The 25,382-nt window shown below is 36.9% G+C and overlaps 1 protein-coding gene across 2 annotated transcripts in view; it reads left to right on the top strand.

Annotated features, from left to right (window-relative positions):
* Positions 1–25,382, top strand: part of LOC130588942 (ephrin type-A receptor 6-like) — a 379,324-nt gene that overhangs the window by 286,749 nt on the left and 67,193 nt on the right. For both annotated transcript variants that reach the window (XM_057389986.1, XM_057389987.1), the window contains 3 exons: positions 2,067–2,137; positions 4,043–4,168; positions 9,341–9,526. In XM_057389986.1, the coding sequence (XP_057245969.1) occupies positions 2,067–2,137; positions 4,043–4,168; positions 9,341–9,526 (383 nt within the window). The remainder of the gene's footprint in view (positions 1–2,066; positions 2,138–4,042; positions 4,169–9,340; positions 9,527–25,382) is intronic.

Below are 25,382 nucleotides of genomic sequence, written 5' to 3'. Positions count from 1 at the left end.
AAACCAGTTAAATCTAACGTTCTGTTGAAGGTAATGAGAGCAGTTAACCTTGGAACACATTGTGGCCTTAGATTATCTTAGAGGCTAAGTAAGTATTCCTACAATTACCTCAGAAGGTGACAAACAGTCGGGTCTTTCAGAAAAGAGAGGAATTGTTTAGACAGGGACAAATTTCCAGAGAAAATGATTGTGTGGAATCCTTCTGTGAAATCCTGAAACATAACTTAAAATACTTCCTTTAAAAAAAAAAAAAAAAAAAAAAAAAAAAAAAAAAGGGTTTCTTTCTATTCAAAGGGACCATTCAGTTATGTAAGATATGAATTCATTTTGAAGTGCGGCTTAAATGCAGTGATAAGTGTGTGTTCCACAGAAGACAGAACAAGAAAATTTTGAATAAATACTCCATTTACTCTAGGACTGGAGGCAAATTTCAGGATGAAAAATGGGACTGGTACCCTACAGATGTGCTTTGCTTCACTGTTTAGAATTAACAATTTGATGAGCTGTCGAGTCTCAGGGCTGCTGATGAGCCTATTCAGATGGAGAGGCTGGTTAAATGAGCACCTGCCTCTGCACTTTGCTGAGTGATTATCCACCAGGAGCAAGCAGGAAGCACGGCTGTCAACTGCAGATAGGAATATGAAAGCAGCAGAGATGTCCAAGGCACAGGACTGGGATCTTGGTTCACTTCCAGGAAATGGGATGGTAAAGCTCAGTCTGATTTAGTCTTATCTCTGATTGTTCTGTGGCCAACACCAGCAGCAAATGAGGAAACTCCTCTGCTGGTGATTAATCACTGGCTTCTGTAGTTAAGCTTTGTTTGTTTAGGAGAGTTGGGTAAGAAAGAGTTCTTTCTTTGATTGTCCCCTTGGGGAAACACATTGAGTGTAAGAACTTAGGTATAGGGCTCTTGGCAGGMTGCACCCTACAGACCAGTTTTCAGGTCCTAAAAATGGCATTGGCATCTTTAATGAGTCCCAGGAACTGCAGCTCAGTCTCAAGCTTTCCACAGAATCTGAGAATGCAGTGGTTTGCATTTCCCTCCACGAGGGTCCATCACCATGGCAGCTTCAGAAGTTTCTGCCCTTCATTTGCTCATCATCACCTGCGTAGCAGTGAAGGAATTTGTGACTGTTCCTGCTGTGTTCAGKAGTTTAAGGCAACCATTGAAATGGGATGGGTTTGTTCACTTAYTTCTCACATCTCCACTGCTAGTATGGATATACTGATACTTTTTGTTTATTTAATTTTATAATGCTGGTGATGTTCACACAGAGGACAGTCATATTTTTTCAAGCTGTTCTTGGAACTGTATGTCTATACACCAAAGCATATGTCCCTAGTCACTGCTGCTCTCCCTGGGATTCAGTGGCACTACAGCCCTCAGCCATAGCTTAAACCAAGATTTCCCTCTAAATAGAAACTTTTAGGTTGTTCATTGAGTGACAAAGAGCCTTAAGACTAAGAGCMAATATTTTGGTTTTTCTTGACTGAAATATTTGCTTCTGCCATGGGATCCTCTAAATCAGCCTTATCGGTCCTGCAGGTAGACATTGTTCAGCAGCTCAGACTGAACAGAGCCACTCAGCAAAAGAGAAAAAAAGTGGTCCTGATGTGAAAAAAATTACTTTATTTTTTCATGAAACATGATGCAGTCRTTATTATTCTATTATGAAGAAAATGAGAGGTTTTTTTGACCCACTGGATACAAAAGTTAATGGGATAAGGTTTAACTACCACAGGCCTACGTATGCAAACMGGAAGGCAGGAAAGTAATAATTTCTTGAGGTATCATAATTCTTCAGAGGAGTAAAACTTGAAAATAAAGTATTGCATCAAACTTTATCTTTTTAGTCATGCTAATCAATTCARCCATTATCTGTTTTTCTTTGTATATGATCTGTGTGTAGTTCATCACACATATTTCCCTCTTTAGATTCATAAGTAAATATATGTTCCAAATGCAAAAATTTTGTCTTTCATAAAAGTGCAGATAAAACTTACTGTGCATCTATTTTATTCACGGCAAGGATTTAATTTAAAACCTCATTTGTTTCTTTTGAAAGATGCCAGTGGTACATAAAGGCCAAAATGAAATCTGAGGAGAAAAGAAGGGCTCATTTGCAGAATGGACACTGTAAGTGATTCAACACCATTAATATCTATATCATGTTTTAAATTAAGAACATCCACTGTTTCCTGAACAACTTTTGCCCTTGATGTTTTAATCTGGTTATTTGAGTAGCTCCTTATTGTCTGTCTATAATCAAAGGTCTTTATTTTTGGTTGCATGTTCTCTTGAACAATTCCATTAAATTGATTCTAGTTATTAAAGATTATTTTTTTATTCAGCTAATAACATTTAGCAGTTTTTCAGGTATATGTCTTCGAATTTTCAGTTGTTCTGGATACTCCATTTCTGCCTTAAAATTCCTCTCTTGGTAACTGTATGACTTTTTTGTTATCTAGTCTCTTTGGATTTAGGGATCTACACTTCCAGCCACCCAAGAAATAAGAAGTGGAATGGGTTGTCTTCCCTCATGTTCCTGCTCACTGATCAGTACAGTGAGAGAAAATCCTTGTGATCTCTCATGGGCAGTAATTAGTTTATATAGCTTAGTTTAGCCAACTAGTTTAAATTAGTTGCATTACTGTTTTCTGTTAGAATAGTATTTTCTTTTTATTCAAAGAGTAATATGCAAAGGGTATAAAATTTTGTTTTCATTATTTTGATAACATCCCTGGAAATACTATGAGCRACACAGAAGTCACCTGAAGTAAAATATTTTTAAGGTGACATACTGCTTTGAGCCAAGTATCTCTTTCTCTCAGGGAAAAGGGCACATTTGCCCATAAAATTAAGTTCCTAGAAAGATGTTTTTGTCATTTGTTTCCAAACATGGCCCAAAATRAAAGAATACAAAAACCCTCCTGCTGGAGAGTTTGATATATGGCTCTGAGACTGACTGAATTTTAAAAAAGCCTCACTCAGTGTCTTTCAGGCCAGGGTAAATGATGAGTGTATTTCATGTTGACACAAAGCTTCATCTCAGAGRCTTCCCATTCATTTGTAGTTATCTGTGCGTCATGCTGGAGGGGGCAAGGCTCTGCTCATATATGTGCTCCACASATCCAAGAATAAAGAGGAATGACTATTTAAGTAACAAGAGAAAGAAGGCTGAGAAATGCTTCATTCTTTTTTAAGGGATTCTCTGGACCCAGCAGCAGAAGTCTCTTTTTAGCCTGATAAGCTGGTGCATTATTAACATGAAATTCTGATAATGGGTTGAAAGTTTTCCAGAACTTCATCATGAGATAGCAGCAGCCTAAAAGAATTCCCATCCAGATAGTCCAGAAGAAACAACACAAGTTCTTGAACATGCTACAATCAGGAGCACAAGGGACATTAGCCATGCCAGAAAATGATGGCTTGCTGGAGCCTGCCAAAGCRGTCTGGCACCAACCTACTATTGCCATGGCCATCTCCAGGGAAACAGGCAGAAATTATCTTGAAAATRGATTTGGATATTTTTGTTGTCATCTTGCACCTGGCTCTCTGGCTGTTCCAGCTGATCAGAAGAGAACAAAGCAGCAGAGTCCTCAAGGACTCCTCCTCAGGGAAAATGAACTCAAAGATTGAACCCGTTTGGCAAAACAGGTTGTTTAGCCATCCGCTCCTAAATGAGAGGAGAGAACTGGAAACAAGGACAGTATAGGACAGATTGTCTCTATTGCCCAAGGAGCAGCAAAGGGGAATATAAACTTCTTTGGCAATAATCTCTGTTAGTCTTGAAGGCCCTGTTTTTCCCTATCATTGAGCCCTCACTTGGTGTCTCTGCAGACCCTTTTTCAAGTGACCAGCTCTTCTGTCAGGTTCTGAAATTCTAAACATGGATGATTTAATGTATTATTGTCAATCCATTTCATTATCTAGTTAAAAAAAAAAAAAAAAAAAAAAGAAAGAAAAAGAACAACAAACCACACTATTGTTGCAATACATGAATGCAAGTTCTTGATTCTTATTTTTCTCTCTTTCTTGCAGTGCGTTTCCCAGGACTCAAAACATACATAGATCCAGACACGTATGAAGACCCTTCTCTTGCTGTCCATGAGTTTGCAAAGGAGATTGATCCTTCAAGAATTCGGATTGAGAGAGTCATTGGGGCAGGTAAAACTATATGCACTGTGAAAACAATCTCTAGGCATGGCAAGACTGCATTTCATAAGTATTAGGAAATTAATTAATTATCAGTGTTTTGCATAGGATTGGGTTTTGCCTGGGTTTTTCTTTTTTGCTTTTTTCCAGATGTATCCAAAACAGTGTGTCGCTCAGCATTTGCCATAGTTATTGTTACATATTCTTGGTCACTGAGGGTGAAGTAAGATCTTTCTATGGGGATATAAGTTCAGAATATAGAAGACTGAGAAAAAGTTGTTCTCAAATAGAAAACTGGAGGAGTATGAAGGAGAAAAAGGAGAGGCTGTCTTGGGATGGCCTTTTCAGTGTGGAGAAGGATCACTGGCAGAGAGGTAAAAGAGGAAGATGGGTTGAGAAGGTGCAGACAGAGTGAAAGGGGATGCCCTGCAATCCTTTTTTATATTTGTTTCACATCTCTTAGTCACTCTAGAAAATAAAGGTATTTAATTATATGTTACTACACTGACTAACATGGAAACATCCCTAGCATTGCTAAAAGGTGTTTTAGGCACTAGGAAATGTCATGCATATAATGCTACAGAAGTAAAACCAGGTCTGTTAGCAGACAGGAGAGAGAAGGTATTGACCTGAAAGTAAAAGAGGAAATTCTGTTTCCCACTGCAGTCCGTAGTGCTGGTACTCCAATTTACCTGATTGCTGAAGCCACGTCATGTGTAGCTGGAGCTTTGCGCCACTGGAATGATGAGCTTGGGAGAGCCCCCAGAGGGCTGACTCCTGCAGAAAACAGTCTGTTTGCTTCCTTCTACTTCTTCATTTTCTTCAGACATTCCATAGTTATTGAGGTCTTATATTATAAAGCAGATTGAGCTACATTCAGTATYTGTGTTCCTGGTGATTTCAAGGCAGTTATATATGACAGACAAGGATTGAGGTAATTGGTTTTAGTTCAGATTAAAATTGTGTCCTTATTCTCAGTTTAATTCATTTTTGTGAACTCCTAACTCAGCTTCTCTTTCCCTTTTCTTGTATGCATAGAAGTGTGTGCTTAAACATTTTATTTTTATGGTTTTTATTTTGTCAAATTATGGGTAATTTGTCAGCTTCAAAAATATTCACCTAACAGGACTGGCAAACAGGTTGCAATGAAATTTAAACCTATTTCCATGCAKAGAAGGTACAGGTTAAATGCATGGCTGAGGCAGGGAGAGCAYAAATTCTCACACAGTTCTTCAGGAGCTGCTAAGGGACATATCAGAAAATTCACAGCAGTGCTAAAGCTTTCTGTGCATTCTAATTCTGTATTGCAGATTTCAACTGGGTATAAAATGGATTTGTCATCACAGGAGAAGTACTTTTAACAGATGTTTACAATTGTCACCTAAGTGARACCAAAAGTCAACATCTTCTCCAAAATGAAATATTAATATCTTTTAACATGACAATTAATAGATGCAATAGTAAATTTATTCTGTTTGAACATTTTATTTTGATCAATAATTCTCATTTTTAACTTCTGCCACTTCAATTTTTCAGACAAAAATTATTTCCATCCAGGAATTAAATGATTTAATTTTGAAATTGCCAAAGTGGAAAACTGCAAATATTTTGTAAAAAAATTCTAGCATTTCTGGTCATAACATTTTTAAAACTGATCTTCTCCTGAAAGCAGTTTCCAGTTTGCTTTTTCAATGGAAAAAGTCATGTCCAAAAGCTCTTTGTTAATTCACTATTTGCAGTTCAAATGGCTGTGACACTCAAGAAAAGTATTTTTTTTTAGTGACATTTTTCAGCTTAACTCTAACCTAGCTCTGTGTCTGAGTTATATTTTAAATTATTTGGTAATTATGTCTTTCTCATACACTTTTTTCTGCCCCATCTCTTTTTGCTATTTGGTTTAAGGCTTCAGTACCTCTTCAAGCAATGAATTCCCAGATGTACTTTGTCAAGTCTGTCTTAAAATTTGCAGTTATCCTCTTATTTTTTTTTTGTTAAAATGTTGAAACTCAAGGGAGAGATCAGCTTTTCAATATTTCCAGGAGTAGACAATATTCTTTTCATAATCTGAMTCTCCTGCAAGTGCTTTCACAGGTGTAATGACTAAAATGGGGAAGTGASTTGAGTTGCCTTTGGTGCTGTAACCTTTCATTTTTATCAACAGCATCTGTCCCCATCCCTTGCAGTAATACCAGGCTCCACATCAGACTTTTCAGTCAGTGACTACTCCTGTTTCACTTTCAGTAACATATTTTGTAGCTGAATGAGAAAAGGGACATGTGCTTTGCACAGACTAAATTTCTAGACTAAATTTCTAGCTCAATTAGCTCCTTTTTGTCTAATATGCAGTAAGATGTATTATGTTTATATCATTAAACCAGGGATTATTTACATTTTTAAAATCTGAACAGGCAGTGAACTCCTATCTTTTTCTCTAGTTGTGACCAGCCATTTCCCTGGAACAAGGAAAAAATGTTGATTTCATTGACATCTGGCTCCTASCTTCYACTTGTTACACATGCAGTCATGAACCTGAGCTGCTGCAGGGTCAACATTTATCTTGTTTATCTTCAGACATGAGCAGCGAGAATGAGATTCTTAGATTTTAAAAATCCCTTTTGTTGAGCCTGTTCCCCTTTGACTTTCAAAACACTGAAAATTCTTTATCTGAACAAAAGTATAAAAAGGCTACTCTGGGGTGAAATCTTGTCAAACTCTCACTGTAAAAAATTCAGTACTTTACGTTACACCAGTGATTTCCATGTAGTGTAGAACAGAATTGGAAGTTATTACATCTTAGGTTTCTAAATGTAGGAACTGCYTGTTCTGGGAGTTGATGATCACTTACTGTCTGTTTGACATCATGTCCCAAAAAAAACTGCTGGTAGTCTTTATGTTCGCCAGTTTATCAATCCCAATATCCAAGGGGACTGAAATTTCTTGCTAATTTTCCAAATCATGCATCAAAAAAAAAGATGAAAGAAACAGGAGTTCCTTCCCCTGCTTTGGGTGTTGTATAGATAATAAATCTTGGAATTGCAAGTTGTTCACCTGCCTCGTTCAGTTTAATTCRCTTTAAGGTGCTTGATAACAGCCTTTTACAGTCCCTGAGGGATGAATACTATTATTTATTAAATTCTGAAGCTGTAGTACTCTTGTATAATCTTACAGTAGCAAAATGGTTTGTTCTGTAATCTATGCTTTCCAAATCAATCTTAAAATGACATTTTGCAATTCTGCAGATTTATTGACCACAAAATTTCTTTAAAATYTGGATATGAAAGCTCTAGTATTTTTGTTTTTCACTGTTTCATCAAGAGAAAGAAATTGGAATTTTTTTCTAATTTTAGGCATTTAAGTTTGAAAAAAACAGCAAGATGCAATAATATCATGGCTTTAGAGATGTRTTGAGAAGATCTTTAGAGAGGATTAATAGACCATGTCTCCTTCAAAACATTCAGGTTTCATTACTGTCTTTTATGGTAGGAATTTACAAGTCCAAATTAGCTACTGCTTTTTCAGTGGCAGTAGTCAGACAAGCAAATTTTAAAGGAAAATCTTCTGAAGGTGAGAGGAGCAAAATCATGTAGGAAAATCCTTACATGACTTCACCTTTTGTCAAAAGATTCCTAGAGCATTAGCCTAAAGGCATCTATTTTCACATATCTGACATTTGCAAGTATCTTTAATTTATTTTTTAAAATTATGTGGAAATAAATTATTGGGGGGAACTGTAGAAAGAAAACCAGGGACACTCAACTTTTTTTGGCTGTTTGGGAAACTGCTAATTCATTCAGAGGTTATGTTCAGCATTTKTTAATCGTACCCTTGCACTTGATGATATCTCTATCATGGAAGTGAAAGACAAGCTATGAATTCGTTCTCTTAATCACTGCACTCTTCCTGGATCTCATTGACTAATAAAACTTCACTTTGTTTTAGTGGAAGAGACAAAACCTAATAACATAAAAGTTGTATGACAAAATCCATTACAAGCCTGTAACATCAGGGAGTTATAATTTTTTGAAGTGAAGTGAAGTTGTGCCTTTAAGGTCCCTCTCTTCTAGATTTGGTTCACATCTGAAGATGGACTGTTACAGAATAGAGCTCTTCTATTTTGTTTACTTCTGTGCTTAAAGTTTAAGGAAAACTATTTCAGACAGCACTCAATGGAGTGTTAAATCCCCCGTTAAATATATATCTGCTTATTACTCGCTTTTTAGTTTTTAGCAGTTCTGATTCCRAAGTGACTGGGGTAGAAAATTTAGATTTGCTGTGAGAGAAACCTGCACTRAGAAATGCTTTGAAATATTTCTGTGAACACTGTTTTTCATTTACTGAATTATGACCCATTGAAAACTGAGCTGCAGGCATCCAAGAGCCTATTTGGTAGGGACCATAAATAACTTCTGAGTGACTTGAAGATCAAAAGAAAGTTGTGATTTCCATACAAACTCCATTAGTAAATGTGTAAGGAGAATGAGGGGAGACACAGATTCTTCACAAGCTYTACAAAMACAGGGAAACATCAGGGGAAACWARTTTTCAGTCTTGTTAYRCAGCTCAGACCAGATTTGCTGAGASTGTTGGCCTTTGGCTGTCTGAACAGGGAAATCTGTAATTAATTTCAAGTAGGTGAGTAATTCAATTTAAATAAATCACGTGCAAGTGCTTTTCTAGGTCATAATAGCATCAAGTACTTTTGAAATGCTTCGTGCACCTGGATAGTCAAGTGTTCTGATAGTCTCAGGGCTTTTCTTGTCTTAAAGGTCTTAGTGCATTTCACCCCAGGGGTAAATRTTGCCATAAGTAGATATTTTTGTTTCGTCATCACCGGAATGAAAATCCAAATGTCATTACATTCATTCTTCAGTTGTATTCCACAAACATATTGATACCAGTGCTCAGTCTCAAAGGAAATCAAGGTGAACCACATTGTGGAGGGCAGAAGGTTTGGCTTTTGCAGGCACAGTACAAATCCCCATGATCTCTTCTGTGGCACAAAGGAAAGGTGGTAATTTGTTGTTTAGTACTGCTGAATATTTTGATTTTCTGGGATGTGATGAAAGTCAATAAGTTTGAATATCCAATCCATTATTTCTTTGTCCACTTCTACGGAATGAGATCTTTGACTATTTTTGTGTCCAGGCACTGTGAGTGATTTAACAGATATTTTATCTATTTAAGGGGAGTTTGGAGAAGTATGCAGTGGACGTCTGAAGACACCAGGAAAAAGAGAGATCCCTGTTGCCATTAAAACTCTGAAAGGTGGTTATGTGGACAGGCAGAGAAGAGATTTCCTGAGGGAGGCGAGTATCATGGGACAGTTTGATCACCCAAATATCATTCGCCTTGAAGGAGTTGTTACAAAAAGTAAGTCATTAATACCTTTCCATAATAATTTTATGCTGTTTTCCCTTTATGTATCATTTAGTATCAAAATCAAGCATTATGTTCGCACTCAGTAGCTCAGAAATCTTCCATATCATTGACAGTCAGTACTGCAAAGTTTGGGACAGTAATARGAAATGCATAGGGTGTCTGTTTTCAATTTGAAATGTTTCATTTTTATTTTTTATAACAATTATCTTCATTCAAGATAAGTTTTTACAGGTTCTTATGAAACACAATGGAAAGGTTGCTTATAAGCAACTGGAGAAAATTATAAATGTCACTGAGCTGACAATGAAGTTAAATCACATAAAATATCAGCTACACTCTTCTTTCTGCACAAGTGCTCACTATTTRTTTAATTGAGGTTTACTGATTTTGGTACCAGAAGAGATGAATTTCCTATTTGAAGAAATAAAAAGTAAACTTTTTGTAACTTGTTGTACACTTGCAAATGATGGACTAAAACTCCAGAATRATCTGTGAAATGTTATACTCTTTATAACCATTGCAGCTACCAAGAGATACCCCTTGCCTCTGAAATCTATCAGGTTTAGTGGTGTTATGGACTTTCTGAAAGGCTGAAATATCTAGTCGTTATTTTTAAAAACTCTAATTAACATGCATGTAATTACCTCAATGCCAACTTTTTTGTAGTAATAAATTAAAAAACTCATGTTATTTCTTTTCAAAATTAATCATTGTCTCAACCAAGCTATGTTGYTGCTAATTTGCAGAAGTTATATTTTTCTTTTAAAGGGAAGTGTTGTGTGTATAAAGAAATGTCCTCTTACCATCACAGTAAACACAATAAATATGTGATGAATATTTGCTGTTTTCACCTTGTTACACTGTCAAAAACTATGTTTGGAAAACACAAGTAACTAAAAACAAAGYTCTCCTCCTGAACTCCTGCTGTTGGAATGTAATTCCAATAGATTTATAGAATGACCTGCCCATGCTCAAATCTGTCTCACTGTGGTTCTAAATTAAGATGATCTTTTKCTTTCCTCACAYAGTATTGCAAGGATGAATTTATTGTKATTTAGGTTTGGTTACGGGACTAAYAAAACCCATTGCATTTCAGGAAAGACACAGCTTAGTCTCTCCATTGCACTCCTGTCAGTAACTGCTCTGTGACAACAGGAACACAAGTTAATACTGGCTGAGCAGCACTGGAGATCCTGTCAAGAGATGTAAATGCATCATTAATTGAATTTAGCTCCTTGATTCACACTGAGCATACCAGCAATTAAATTCCACCAGTCTTCACCAACAGGGGTGGTTTATGAATCAGCACCTCAGGTATGATCAGGATCCATGGGGTGAATCTTGTAGGGTGTGTCTCATTTCTGGGAAAGGTAAAGGGCTGTGGTTTAGGAGCATTGTTTAAATCCAGTAAAGTGGTACAAAGGGAGAGCAGTATCATATCCTTGGCAATGGCATAATCTATAGTACATTTGTAAATTTTCTTTCTGTAATGTCTCATCATCAGTCTAGAGAGAAATCAAGGTTGCATTCAAAAAAAGAGAAACAAACAGATAAATCAGTGCTCCAATATTAGAGTATTTATTTATGCTCTACAGGACAGATTATAGAGAACTGGAAGCCAAAAAACCATTAGCAATTCTGCTTTTAACCAAGGAGTCAACAAACTTTATTTTTGTTGTGTAATGTTTGTTTGAAGGTAATCAAAAAATAGTGGTTGTTACTGTTATAGTTACACTGTCATATAAAAATATACATCTCTCAGATATGAAATACTTAGTGGAAGTTTAAAAGACARTATTTTGTGGTCAGGCAGGATTAAAAAAATGGAACAATTATACAGCTCTAATTATAAAATTAAAATAGGTTACATTAATTATGAACAAAGTTCACCCCAAGGCACTGAAAGTGCAAGTTACATAAATTGTAAAGGACAAGGCTGTGCAGCACTGCTCTGCCACAGGGAAGAAGCCTGAAGGCAGGCTGAGAGATGGATAYGTGCACTCTGCTCTTCCCAGTTTATCCTTAGGATGCTGCCTTGCATTTATACTGCCCCATCATGTGGTATTTAGAGAATAACATGACTTCAGCTTGGAGGAGAACAGTTGCCTTGCGTTTCACTAAGTACTGAGTCTAGGACTACAGAATCCAAATTTCTTATAACTGAAAGGTGTGCTTTCAGGTGTAAAAGGTGTGAAAGTCAGACAAAACTTTGTCCCAGCCAAATTCTTTACGTATTAATGGCATGCTTAAAAGGTGTTTTGTGCTACAACCTAGATTAATAACAACAGAAACTGTTTATCTGATGTGCATTACAGTTCCACTAACCTGTAAAGGCACATTGGATGCAGTGAATTTGATTAATAGATGTGTACTGCTGTTCTTAGCACATGCTTTCCTCTGTGTAACCATTAGTCATTAACTTCTAGCTGTTGCTGGTATCTATTGCATCAGTTTGTAAGCAGTGCCCTCCATTACAGTGTCATTGACTATTGAACAAAAAAGAAAAAGGATTTGGTTGTAATAAGCAGAAGTGCTGTACCAAGTCAATAGCTATTGACTGGGGCAATAACATATTTGCCTGTTCTCTACAAATGAGAGCTTTTATCCGGTACTGCCAGCTAAGCAAATGTTAACTTTTAAATTATACTGCTTTCAGAATTGCTGTGGAATATATACTGTACAGGAGGAAAAAATGCTAAAATAAGCCTGCTCAAAAGTAGGTCTGAAACAGAGTTTTAATTCCCTTTTCTTATTGCTTCATTTCTCATTTGCCCTGTCTGCAGTCCCTAATCACAGAGAGCAGTAGGCAGAACAGTTGCTGTAGCAGAAGCTTTCTGTTAGCAGGGAGTTCATTTCAAGGGCAGTTGGCTGGGCCAAGGCAAATACATCGTGRCTCAGAACCTGGATCCACTCAGAACTCACAGGGGAAACTTCACTCCTGTTTGGTTTTGTTATTACAACACCATTCCTTGCATGGTTTGCCACAAAAGACTGCTCATTGCCTCACAAACTTATCACAGATGCTGGGCACTTTMTAAAAACATCCATGTTTCCTTTCAAACCATATTGGCTCAGTGGTAATTTTGGGACCTCTTTTGGGTGTGTCAGGGCACGCTCAGGTGAGTTTTATGTCCTTGGCCAAGCTGCTGCTATTCCATAAGCAGGTGTAAGAACAATGAGTTCTTTCTCCAGTGCAAACATATGTGATCAACAGGAGAGCTGGGCTCTAGAGAAACARGAGCCTTCCCTTCTACCTCATGTGAAATCCGTGTTGCCAACTATCTGTGAAAAGTCTATCAAGAAAATTAAAGCTATGCCTATAGCAAACATCAGACATCATAACTATATCTACAAAAGGCATGAAAAATGGTCTCTGACTGTTATAACTGTACTGGAAGAAATCCAGACTGGAATCTGTAGATAGTTTAGCTTGATGATTTCTAAAGCCCAGCCTAATTATTACTGTGTCAATACAAAATATCAGTGCATGCCAGGGCTTGATTACATTCCTACACTGTTTGTTCCCCACCTTCCACACACTTTACCCTGAATAACTCCCGATTCTTAGAAATTATTTCTAAGGAATTGCTTCCATTTCCAGATTTTGACTGCTGAAGGATTTGTCCCTGTCATATGTGCAATAGGAAGCTTTTTTAAGGCATTCATTTTCTTTGACATCATTATGTACATTTGTATTCTCCAGAAGGATTTTCAAAAAAGGTCCCTTCACAAAAGGAGAATAAATGAAGACAGCACTTAGACCTTGGGTTCTGTGTAAGCTCACATCCTCAGACACTGAACCTGGGTTTGGAATGACACTTTCAACTCCCTTAATGTCTTCTCACTGTTTTGATTTAGTGGCTTTCAAATTATGAAGACTCTTGCAGTTCTGAAATCTTTAGGTATTCATCTTGCAGATTAAATTTAAAACTTTAATCATTGAGTTTCTTTTTAAATTWTTGTATGTAATCCCTTCAGTGCAACAAAAACTCTAAAATCAGTTCATCTTACCTTGTCAATGAGAGAAACAAAACAGCAGCATGATCCTTTAACTCTACAATTTACAGTATGTAGCTCTTCATATCTGACCCATTTTTTTTTTCAAAAATGCAGAATGATAATGATTTTTTTTTCAGCCAAGRCATTGTGCTGTATGCCTGTAAGCCCTTATTGCTATGAATCCCATGTTGTCTTTTTCTCCAGCCTGTTAAATGAAGTTCAGAATCCATTTCAGAAGGTGACATATTTTGCAGTACCTGGGTTTATTGTACACATAATGTTGAATATTCRGTTGCTGCACAAAGTGATTGAGGAAATTTTGTGGCAATATTGACTTGGTCATAAATGGTGCAATTGTACTTCCAGGAAATGTGATTCTCCAGAGTTTAAATGTTGTTTATGGACAATCCACTGTGGTGGTGAGACCAGTGGACTTTACTTGGGATTGACCATAAAGTTGTTTTTTTCTGATGAAACTTATTTGGAGTTGGGCACATGATGACAGACAAAACAGCAGGATCTCAGCTGCATTATAAATTGTTCAGTAAGTGAAGCTGTAAATTTAAATTTGTCTCACTCCTTTCATTTTCTTTTGTATCCTAATTCATGGATAAATATTGCAACACATTATTGAATCCAGTGTTGGTATGGCCATCAAATTAACACAAAACCCTCAGCCACCACATGCACTGTTAGCCAGATTTGTGAGGTCAATTTATTTGAAGTGTAGCCTAAAATACAGAGCTGAAAGTTGGAGCTGTGCTCATAACACAGACAGCACTAAGTATCTGTGGCCTTCTTGCAAAATAGGTTACCCTTCCTGACTGGCACTCGACGAACATAATTAATGTTGATAGTAATGAGCTATTTTTACACGTGCATGCATGCGTGTGACCATTACAAATTACTGTGCAAACCACCATGCATCCATGTGTTGAAGGTTGTTGGCAAAAGTTAAGAATACACAATGCTCAAATCTCCTGAATGACATAAACTTAGAAGAAATTAGCTTTTAAACCTCTGGGAAAATTTACATTTGTCTTTCATGCATAACATTCTGAGACTTTTGTTCCAAAAGTCAAGGAGCCATTTTGTTTTCCAGCGGTTCAAATCTGGCACATTTCTGTGTTCTGCTTTTCCCTTTTTTGCAAGCCATGCATCATGACTGTCAATTCTGCTGCTATATCTTTCAGAGGATGATAAGCAACAAAGAAAAAGCACATTGTCAAACAGTCAAGCAGCTAACACCCTGTTAACAGCAGCTTAATCTGACCAGGGTACACTATCTAACGTAACTAAATTCCATAATTCTGCTTTCATAGGTTACAGCTGAGAAACAGGATTTCACTTTCTTCAGGATCCTTGCCTTCAGATGTCTGTATTCAGACACACAGGACTWGACTTTTTAAAGATATTTAGATGCTTTGATGTAAGATGTGATTTTAGTAGAAAAATAGGTGACAAAAATCATTCCTACTAACAGCCATAAAAAGATAAGGTTTTGTAGATAAGATATGACCAGACTGTTTTTGTTTCCTTTTCTATTGAAGAGAATGCATGGTCATATTTTTCATAATTAGCATCATTATCAACCAAATGATTGTATTTCCATCTGAAATATCTGAACACAATATGCAAATCCTTCATTCAATTTGAATGTAGACAAGAATATGGTGCAGTAAGTTAAAGGGTCTACTATTTCAAGAGTGTAGGAGATATATGAAGGGTTGGGGCTCTTTTAACAACTGCAACCAGAAGATCAATGAATATCAGGGAGAGACAAGAYTGCACTGTGCTGACATATTTGCTGCACAACATGGCTGATCTGTTGCCTGTGCAGGAAAACCATAAAAACAAGAATGAGAGCAATTATAAATGACAATGGCAATTGCAGCTGACAGCTAAAGGAGTGAGGGGGTTAAAGAGTGTATAGCAAGCAATCAATAATTGGGATTATTGATTTAAGCAACAAGTTGCTTTTGGTTGATTTATTTTGATAACTCTGCACTCATTTGTTCTTCTGTATAGAGGCAGAAACCCACTAGTAAATACACATGTGATTGAGCATGGAAAAGGGCAGGGATAACTTTGCATGTGTAGGGCRTTGTTTGAGGTGCTTTGCACTATTCCAGGCAGAGCATCCTGCTACACCTTCCCCTGGCAAGCAGGAAATAACTATTTTAAATGTAAACTGCCTTACTCATCTTTAAATATGTGTGGTTTTCAGTAGCAACCATTTTGTGGAGTTATTATTGCTAATTAATATTGTCGTTTATTATTACCCACAGACCCCCCCCCAGCTGGCTGTCTAGTCTCTCCTCCAGGGTGTATCTGTGGGGTTTCCCCACACTTTTCCCTACTGTGCCAAGTGCTTCCATTTTGCTGTCTGTCAGACTGAGAAACTCACTCCTAGTTCCAACACTGCAATCAGTAAGGATGAAACCGAACAGTGGCAGAAGTCCTGGACCACACTATTTGTATCTTTCCAGGACGGTGGTGAACCACTGAGGACAGTTTCCCAGCTTTATTACCCTGACTGTGCAGTAGTTCCATGAGATTTTTCCTGGGGAAATCAGAGGAGAGTACTAAGGAAAATGAATTAAACCACAGGGTTTAAGCTACAGTTTAGGTTGCAAAAGTTATGTGCTGTAATACAGTGAGGGCTGACATCTCATTGCCTCAGACTCATTTACTCACTACCTTCCTTTCCTCTGTGCTGCACTTAGTTTCTGGTTGTAGTTCTTGTACTACCAGTCACCTGAAGAATGAAAAAGTGGCAATAAAGCTGCTCTAAGCTGCAGTGACAGAAGTTAAGACTTTGCACCAGGAATGCTATCACATGAATGAATATGTATATTTTCATGGATTACAGTTGTTTTTTAAAAATAAGCTAAGGGATGTGTCTTACTAGAACAGAAGCCTCATCACACCAAATTATACCTGTTTCATGATCATTTGAACTAGTATCTTACACTAAAACTGCACTTACATGGTTGAAATCTAGATTAGGTACCAAAGGAATAGAAATAATTCAATGTTTCTTGCCTGTGGCAGGTATTGGGTCTAGATTCATCCTTAATACCAAGGAACACAGATTCTTCTCAAGGTTACAAAATGAAAGATGAGAGACATAATCATGGTGACTGTTGATTCCTCATTGTTTTGGGTTTTTAAGAGAAATAGCTGCCATTCTCACTAGCTTAACTAAATTAAAACTGACATGAGTGTATCAAAATAATAATCTATCCCTGGTGCTTTTGATTTGATCCAACTGTTCTCAGTGTATTATTTTAAAGTTGCCTTACGTTTGCTTGTGCAGGAAGAGTTTTTGGTCTCCGTCAGCATTTTGTTTACATTTATCTGGCTCTTTGGATAAGCCTCCTGCCTTGTAGGTATGAAAAGGTTATCGTGGGGATTTACATGTTCCTTTATCTCAGAATCACAGAATCATTTAGTTTGGAAAAGACCTTTATGATCCACAAGTCCAAAGGTATTTGTGAAGTGTTCAGAAAGCCAGGAGACAGAGTGCTATTGAACATATAATCATTACAACTGAATAATTGAATGATGTTGGAATCTCACTACAGAACAGCTGTCAAATGTAGTGAATGTTGTAGGTAATATTCATCTTCTGTAGTTCAATGGATTACATGTTTCTGGGAATGGAGTATCTTAGAACTTCTGCAGAACTCAGAAAATGCATCTCATTACAGTGAACAGCTACAAGATAGCAACTAGATTTTTATGGGTAAGTTGAGATCTTTAAATAATATTTAAAAATTACTGTAAATGTCTGTGTCACTACTGAAAATAGAGCACAATTATCTGTTCTTTCTCATACTGGACATTCTGACAGTCTTTCTGGAGCAATAGTATTCATATTAGCACATTCAGCCCTGCTTTGCTGCCAGGTTCTAGCTACCAGCTGTCTGAGTTACAGCCTTCACTAAATAAATAACAGAATGCATTGCATAAACATACCTTCATTCACCTCATATGCAAAGTTAACTAGACCAKCTTTTATGCTTGAAATTTAATTAACTGGATCAATTTTTGMGTCATTAAAACTGTTCCAGRAAATCTGTGCCCCTTCTCTGGTTCAAATCTGTTTAAAATTCACATTTGTTTGCAAGTATGTGAATAAGAAATTAAACAGAAAGTTTTTCTTGTCCTGTGCTCCTTAGACCTACCAGTTCAGTTTGCCAAATTTGTGGTGAAACAGAACAAGCCAGAACAACATCAGTAATTAGTGAAAAGGGCAATACCAACAATGTTCTATGGGTTAATGTGTAAGGGCARGTCCAAATATTTCCCTGCAAGGTGATCAATATGATTGATCAATTTCCTGTCACCCTGAAATAGAGAAGTCATCAGACCAAGGGAATTGTGAGTTCATCAGGTAATTAGGGTGGTGGCTGTCCCGATGTCACGCCTCGTCTGTCATACAAAGCTTTGTCACAAAAGTTTGCATTGTGATATTTCCCACAGCTTAAAGGCTCACACACGAACTTCTAATACAAGGCAACAAGCTTAAGGTGTTTTWAACAGCAGATTCATATCAAGAAGAATAATTGAAACATAGATTGGTAATTTTCTCATATAAATATCTGATATGATATTTAAATGGAAACATGAGAGATGTGTGGAAACCTTTGGTTAGTTACAAGTTCATCTTTCCTTTCAGCAAGGACCGCTATAAACAACTGTAGCTGTGATGCTTTGAGTGGGGTAAAGAGCAGAAGTTTCTCTTCATGTCAAACCTGGCACATCCTCCTCACACAGGAAACAAAGCATTTGTGTGGAATATTGCCAGTCAGGACATGCTTCCCACATAAAGATTAATTTTCCAGTATACAAAAGTGAAATATGCTGAAAGTAACGATTTTCAGTGATTAACCAGAAAACTTTGAAATTTGGAGRTGGAACAGTCAGATTATGCTATGAAAATCTGTTCAGACTTGTTTTGAGTTATGGWCTGGTGGAAAGTACCGTATTTGCTGTGTTGTGCTGGGGAAACAAAGGGAAAGCTTCAATGATAGAGTTTGCAATGAGCACACACTTGCACATTTTGCTTCCTGGTCTCACTCAATGTTGCAGATCCAGCCAGGCCAGATAAATTATTTCTGTTTCCACCTYTCTTCTAGCACTATCAGCAGCATTCACACAAAATAATGTCATCATTTAAACGTAGTTTTCATCTGCAATATTGGTTTTTCAGAATCTATTAACTCAGACCCTCACTACCTTCTTTGTATATTTTTGACCACCAAATATTGTTCTTTACTTCCTCTCTGTTGAGAATCTTGTTATATCCATCTCATGGACTATAATTATCTTTCTGATTCTTAATACATACATAGTTCAGGTTCCAGAAGAATAAATAACTTCGATGTAAACTGTTTGGGATCCTTTCCAAACTCCTGAAGTTTTGGTTGGAAAATCAGTTTGCAAAAAATACTGCTTCTTAAATGTTACATTTCTTTACAGATAAATGTAGTGCTTATAAATCAGGAGTGAATGATAAAGCTGTTAAGGGAGACACAATTGAAAAAGAGAAGCAATGTGGGGAAAAAAATATAATTTTAAAACATGATAATAGATGGTGTGAAGTTTCAGTGTATTCAGTTTAAGTATGTTCTAAATGTAAGCAGAAAACATTAATGACAATTCTGTAAACTCATTTTAAGAAGCAAATRTATTCAGTCAGACATTCCTAAATAGATTCATGACAACATCCATCTGTACATATTGTCATTTTTCTACTAAACTTTAACAAGGTAATTTCTGCTGAATAAAATTTGAAAGCAAATAAGTTTAGCTGATAATGACTTCATTTCAATATTTTATCTAGAGAAATATAGTAGAGAATTTTTATAATAGTGGAAACCTGAAATAAACCACTGTACTGTTGCTAGAATTCACATAATTGATTTCCATTCTTCSTGAAACAACAGCAACTTCTTAATATCTCCCTAGACTGACAATAATTAATTTACCCACTTTGGAAATGAATCTCCCCTTTTTCCTTTCTCTGCTTTTTTCATTTCAGCTGTAGTTGAGCACATTTTTCAGCATCTAATTGTTTTAGGTAAGACTGGCAATTTACTTCCAATTTTCAATGAATGCCTTTATAAGCATTGAAAAATGTGACTTTGTGGCCTGTGTAAACAATGACTGCCCAACATCCATCTTCCAGAGTCACTGTTGCCAAAACCAACACAAGGAAGATGAGATGAGAGAGGTTTTAGTACATGGCATTGGCACTGAACACCAAGTGCTCTTTGAGCTTGAGAGGAAATCCTCTGAATACACTGGTATCAACAGGGAGATAATTAACAAGCACAGCTAATTCTCTTTGGTCTGCAGAATTTTTCAGAAAGGAAAGCAGAATTCCTGTCCAAATGCCTCAGCCCACAAGAGAGAAAGAGGAGCTGCCCACAGCCTGTCTTGGTTTATCAGATGTGGGCTGGAACATCTTCATTGAACAGAGGCAAAGAGGATTTTCTGTCTATAGATTTGTAAATGTAAACTATTATTGAATGCAATTCTAATCAAATAGTTCATTCCAAATCACAATTATGGTAATGACAATGATCCTTCCACTTCTACTCCTGACATCTTATTTGAAGAAGTCGCTTGGTATTTGYAACAAGGAAGGAAATCAAACCTGTGGACTTAATTTCATTGATATTACTGCACTGAATTGTGAATGGTGTGAATGAGAATAGTGAAAGGAATCCTCAGTTTTTACCCTACATTTGTTTAACGGAAAGTCACTCAGCCCCAAATGTTTTTTTTTGTTTTTTTTATTTTTCTTTTTTTTTTTTTTTTTTTTTTTTTTTTAATTGAGCATAGTAAGCCTTTTTTCAGTGATACTAATTGTTGTTTAAAAGTGAGGAGTGTTTGTCTCCTACCCCAGTTCATACTGGAACARCAAGGCTATAAGAGTCACAATGTGAGCTTTAATTGCAGAACTGCAGAATGTACAGCAGGCTGCAGGAACATATTCATCTTCAGATGTCACTCATGAAAAGCTCTATCACTCATTACATTAAAACTTACCACAATTTGTACACATGAAGCACAAAATTAAAACCTAATCTCTCTTTTTGTGGAAATGCCATGAAAATTGGCAGTTGAAAACTTAAAAGCCCCTGGAAATTCTTAACCATCCAGTTTATAAGACCCCCATCAACATTTCACATGGGAGTTTCCTAACATAAAGGATGGAGAATTCTTAGAAATGCTTAAATTTAATTCAGGATTTTTTCTTCTAAAATTACAAAAAAAAAAAAAAGTGATGAAAAGATGACTGAAATGGAATTCATGTAGCTAATTATTAATGGATTAATAATTCCCTTAAATGATGTATRCAAAATGAATCACAAAGGTTTTGGCTGCCATCGCAGGCTTTTCTTTCTTCTGTCATAAAAAAACTGTRATTTTAAAGTATTTTGTCTCCAGCTAATTTCATAACACAGGCACGATAATGAAATCTAAATGCATATCATACAGGGCTTGTAGCGGTGTCCTGGGTATCACATATACCTATAAATACATAAAGATTTCAGGTTCTTGTTTAGCATTGTGGTAAAGCTATTTTTAGGTCAGCAATGACTCAAAAATACTTATTTAATAGACAGCTTAAGCATGCACACATTGTTTTATCTCATAGAAGCTCAGTATTTCCAATTACTAATCCATTAAGACTACAAAGATGATTCAACACAGGAGCTGTTGCTGTTAAAAGCCTTAATCATATTAATGTTGTCACACCAATCTTCCCAGTTCCCAGCACTTCAGTGTGCACTGACATTTAACACATCACAAAATAAATGCCTGTAGTGTTTGTAGAACTCTTTTCAAGCAATTCCCTCATTTTTTCCCCCCAAATCACCTGTTTGTCTAGAAGCAGCAAGGGAAATTAAATTAGATGTTGATATTCTCCCCATATATTCTGTAACTTACATCAGTTCCTCCTTAGGATCTGTAATCTTCTTTCAGCATTTGCTTTTTGTCCCTGAGAAGTCATAAGTAAAGCCAAAAGTTGTTATAATTGRGGTTTTCTAAAATCGTCTCATTCAATGTAAATATTCCTAACTCTGGATTTATTCCCAYGTGCCACTCAAGAAATGAGAGTTCCCCAGCACTCCAGGTTTGCAGGGAAGCCTTGTCTCTCACAAGGATCTCAAGGTTAAACTCATCAGGGCTGCAGTCCTGGACAGCAGCTTTGCCCTKCCCAGTGTTTGTTTTCTTCATGTTTCCTGTCAAATCCTGTAAATACAAATCTGGAGCACAGATTAGGGAACTTGAAAGAGAAAAGCAGGTCTTTGAAAATATGTTCACCAAGAGTTGGGCTAGAATGTTCTATTCCTCAGAACTGAGGCCAAAGCAYAGGAATGCTTTATTATTTCCAAACCAATAAACTGAAGGAAATTCAGAATTAAAATCCAACTGAAGAGTAAATCCAAAAAGCATGGAAATAAATAATCCAGACACCAGGAAAAGGCAATCAAGGACTTGTGAGTTCTTGAAAGTTCATGGAGGGTTGACACAATTATTTCTGGCTGCATGGGTATGATGTCAACTACCCTGGTGCAATCTGGGGAGACAAAATTGGACGACCCCTTTAAAAATCTGCTGSTGAACATTAAAATATAAAATTTCCCTCTGCACAGCACAATGCAGGTTTGGTTTTACTGGCTTAGGTACCATAGGGCAGAATTGAGCCTTCAGGAGTTTTCACTGTGTTGTTTGCAAGGGCATAGATATCTTCACATGATTCACTTGGATTTGGGGGCCTCCAGAGGTCCTTTCCARCCTCAGCCATTCTGTGTTCTGTGATTTCTGTGGTGGTTATGCACAGTAATTTTTGTTAATTCTTCTTATGCTGTAATATTTTACTATGTCTGTTGCAAAATATTATTTCGTGATCTTGAAAATTAGATTTTTCTAAGACATATGAATTATTCAGGATAAAGTTCAGGCATACCACTCTATCACCCTTTGCTTTCCTGAGTCAAAAAGCTCTAAAATAAATTAAGAGCATATTCTAAATCTACAGATTATTGCATGGAAAACAATTTATGTTTTTTAAATGTACTGAAAACATGATCCAACAAATTCATCAGGGATAAATTTTTTCCCTGCTTCTGATTTGTTTTTTCATTGCAAGTCAAGCCTTTTGAGTGCTCTAAAAATTGTAATCCGACRTCATAATTTCAAAGTTTTATAAAGCCATTCCTTATAAAAACCTTCCATATGTTCCCTCATAAAAAATTATGAAGTAATGTGGTCTAGGAAGGATAAATCAATAAAATCACAYGAGAGAAAAGTCGACCAGTTCTCAGTAGTTTCCGTAATGGATATATTATAAATAATTTTGGAAAAAATGCTCTAACCCTTCTTCTCACTTCCCCAAGGAAACACTAGTAACAATAAAAATCAGGTTTTATTTCAGAATGGGAAGTGCTGATAACAGAAGTCAGTCTTCTCTCAGACATTCAGAGATAAAACTGGATAATTCCACTATGCAGAAGYAGGAAAACGCTTTCTGAGTTCTGTCCTCCAGTGTTTCGCTCACTTCTCCGACACCTTCATCTGCAGAATTCCTAAGAACTTTCTCTTTGTTGGGTTTTACRCAAGACGCATCAAGACAAGTGTCTATATAGAAACAAATAACAATGTACMTTAAGTACATTAAGTACACCACCTGTGCATATTTCCTTCTTTTTCCAAACCAAAACCTGTGGGGAAAGAACAACTAACAAAAGTCATTTGACGGTGCCAGTATAGAGATGGTGCTAGTAAAAACAGAAGATATTGTGAGCTGTGTAGAACTTCCCATCGCAGTTTATTGAATTAAGCAGCCAAAGAGCTACTTTTGAATCTGTAGCTGTTGGGTGCTCAGAAGTACAGGGCACATGAAATGGCCAGTTCCACCTGCAGGAAGGATTGAATCAGTTTGAAGTGCAGTAAATCAGAAAAACCAGCAGTGACAAGGAARAGGGCAAAGTTTTGTCCCTGGTGCAGGACCATGGGATGTGGTGTGGGAGCAGTGGCTCTTCCTCCTGGCTGGCCATGCTGTGCCCCTGCAGTGGCAATAAATGTGTGTGAATTAATTCATGGCTGTGCTCTGGAGCTGAACTAATCCTGGGGAGTTCCTTTGCCCAGCCACCCACTCCTGCCCTTCTGCTCAGTGGGATAATTATGCTGCTAAACCCATGCCAGTTTAGGATGCTATACCAGTGATTTCCCTATCAAATTCTACAATTTGTGGGATGATATTCCCCCTGGAGCAAGGGCTGAAGGTGGAAAGCAGGCTAATTGATTCAGCAGTCCCGCACCACCTCTGAGCACAGGCACTTAGCTGTAATTATTGTGAAACTGAAGAATTTACAGTGAGTTATAAGCTGGTATCACAGGACTCAGAAAGTGGTGGATACTTCATGAACTGTCAGCTATTTTGAGTGTTGCCATATATTTCTACAGTTTCAATGCCCTTTTCCAACTAAAACCTGTAACTAAAGCAGTTTCCCGTGTTAAGGTGACACAGYGTTCATTGCATGTAACTATGGAGAAGCAGGGAGATGTTGGCRTTTTTCCCTCAGTAAATCCATGGCTGTAACCTGCTAAATAACAGCTGCATTTGAGGGCACTGAAGAATCATGGTTTAATAGTCTTGTCTCTTTTTCCCAGTTTAGAATCTTGTACTAAAAGATCTTCCCATTAGTCTGAGTGCACCCATTGCAAAAATGAGTGTCCATTTTTTCAGAAAACAACAGAACTGGTGGAAAGCACGAGTCTGACGTGCACTGGCAGAATGGCATTTCTCAAGAAATCTGGTTAACTAGATGGCCTCCAGSGGTCCCTTCCAACCTTACACATTCTGTGATTCTGTGATTCTATGTGATGCTTTCAAATATTTCAATAATGTTTAAGCAAACAAGTAAAATATTCGAGTAAACTTCTAAATTCTTATCAAAGCTCTGTCCATCTGGTGGTGATTGTTATGGCTTAACAAGAATTAATTTGCTTTACATGCCGTGATTATCACCTTTCCAATATAAAGTCATCTAATCAAGTCTCAAAGCCTTTTCACTTCATTGTGCAGGTGATTAAAAAAAATCACCTGTCTGTTTATCCTGGGGCTATATTTTTATTTAGGACATGTTTGTTTTAGATGGATGAACTTTTAACCTCTCATTTTGCCTGCATTYTTTTTTTGTTGGTGGTGGATACTGCTTGGGGCTGAATGTTATCAACCTTGTCCTTTTCAGAAGCTGTTTGTGGACTTGTAGAAGAGACTAAATGAGGTCCTGTCATTGTRACTCTGTGTTCTGCTTAGTCAGAGACACTTCTGAGGGGACACGAGAGTGTTTGGATGGGATTCAGTTGCCTAAAATGACACTCAGTCCCTACTCTTAAATCTCCAACTGCTACTTGGCCTCTTAGTGCCCCTTTCAGAGTGTAAATCTCCTGMAGATCATGTCATGTCTGCCTTTCAGTTGGGAACACTGCAGATTTTTTAGAGCATCTCAAATGACAGAAAGCATTTACACTTAAGCAACTGAATCCTATCCTAACTTTTGAATGTGAGGGAAAAACATTTATTTATATGTATTCTTTTAGTTACTTGCTGCTTATAAATCCCAGCAATTTTAGACCTCTAAGTCTCTTCTCACTATTCACAGATTTAACTGCTCTAAAATTTGCTGCTTGCTTTTTATTTCTGAATATATACATTAAGTGAAATAAATTTGAGGTTGTCTTCATTACTTTCTGTAATACAGTAACGTATTGTAAGACTGCTAGGGAACTGGAGTYATTTACCATTTAACAGCATTTA

The sequence above is a fragment of the Malurus melanocephalus genome, unplaced genomic scaffold (genome assembly GCF_030028575.1).
Source record: "Malurus melanocephalus ecotype Western Australia unplaced genomic scaffold, MMel_1.1 scaffold_21, whole genome shotgun sequence".
NCBI classification, from domain to species: domain Eukaryota; kingdom Metazoa; phylum Chordata; class Aves; order Passeriformes; family Maluridae; genus Malurus; species Malurus melanocephalus.
Note: the sequence above shows the minus strand (reverse complement) of the source record. Positions and strands in the feature narration are given on the sequence as shown.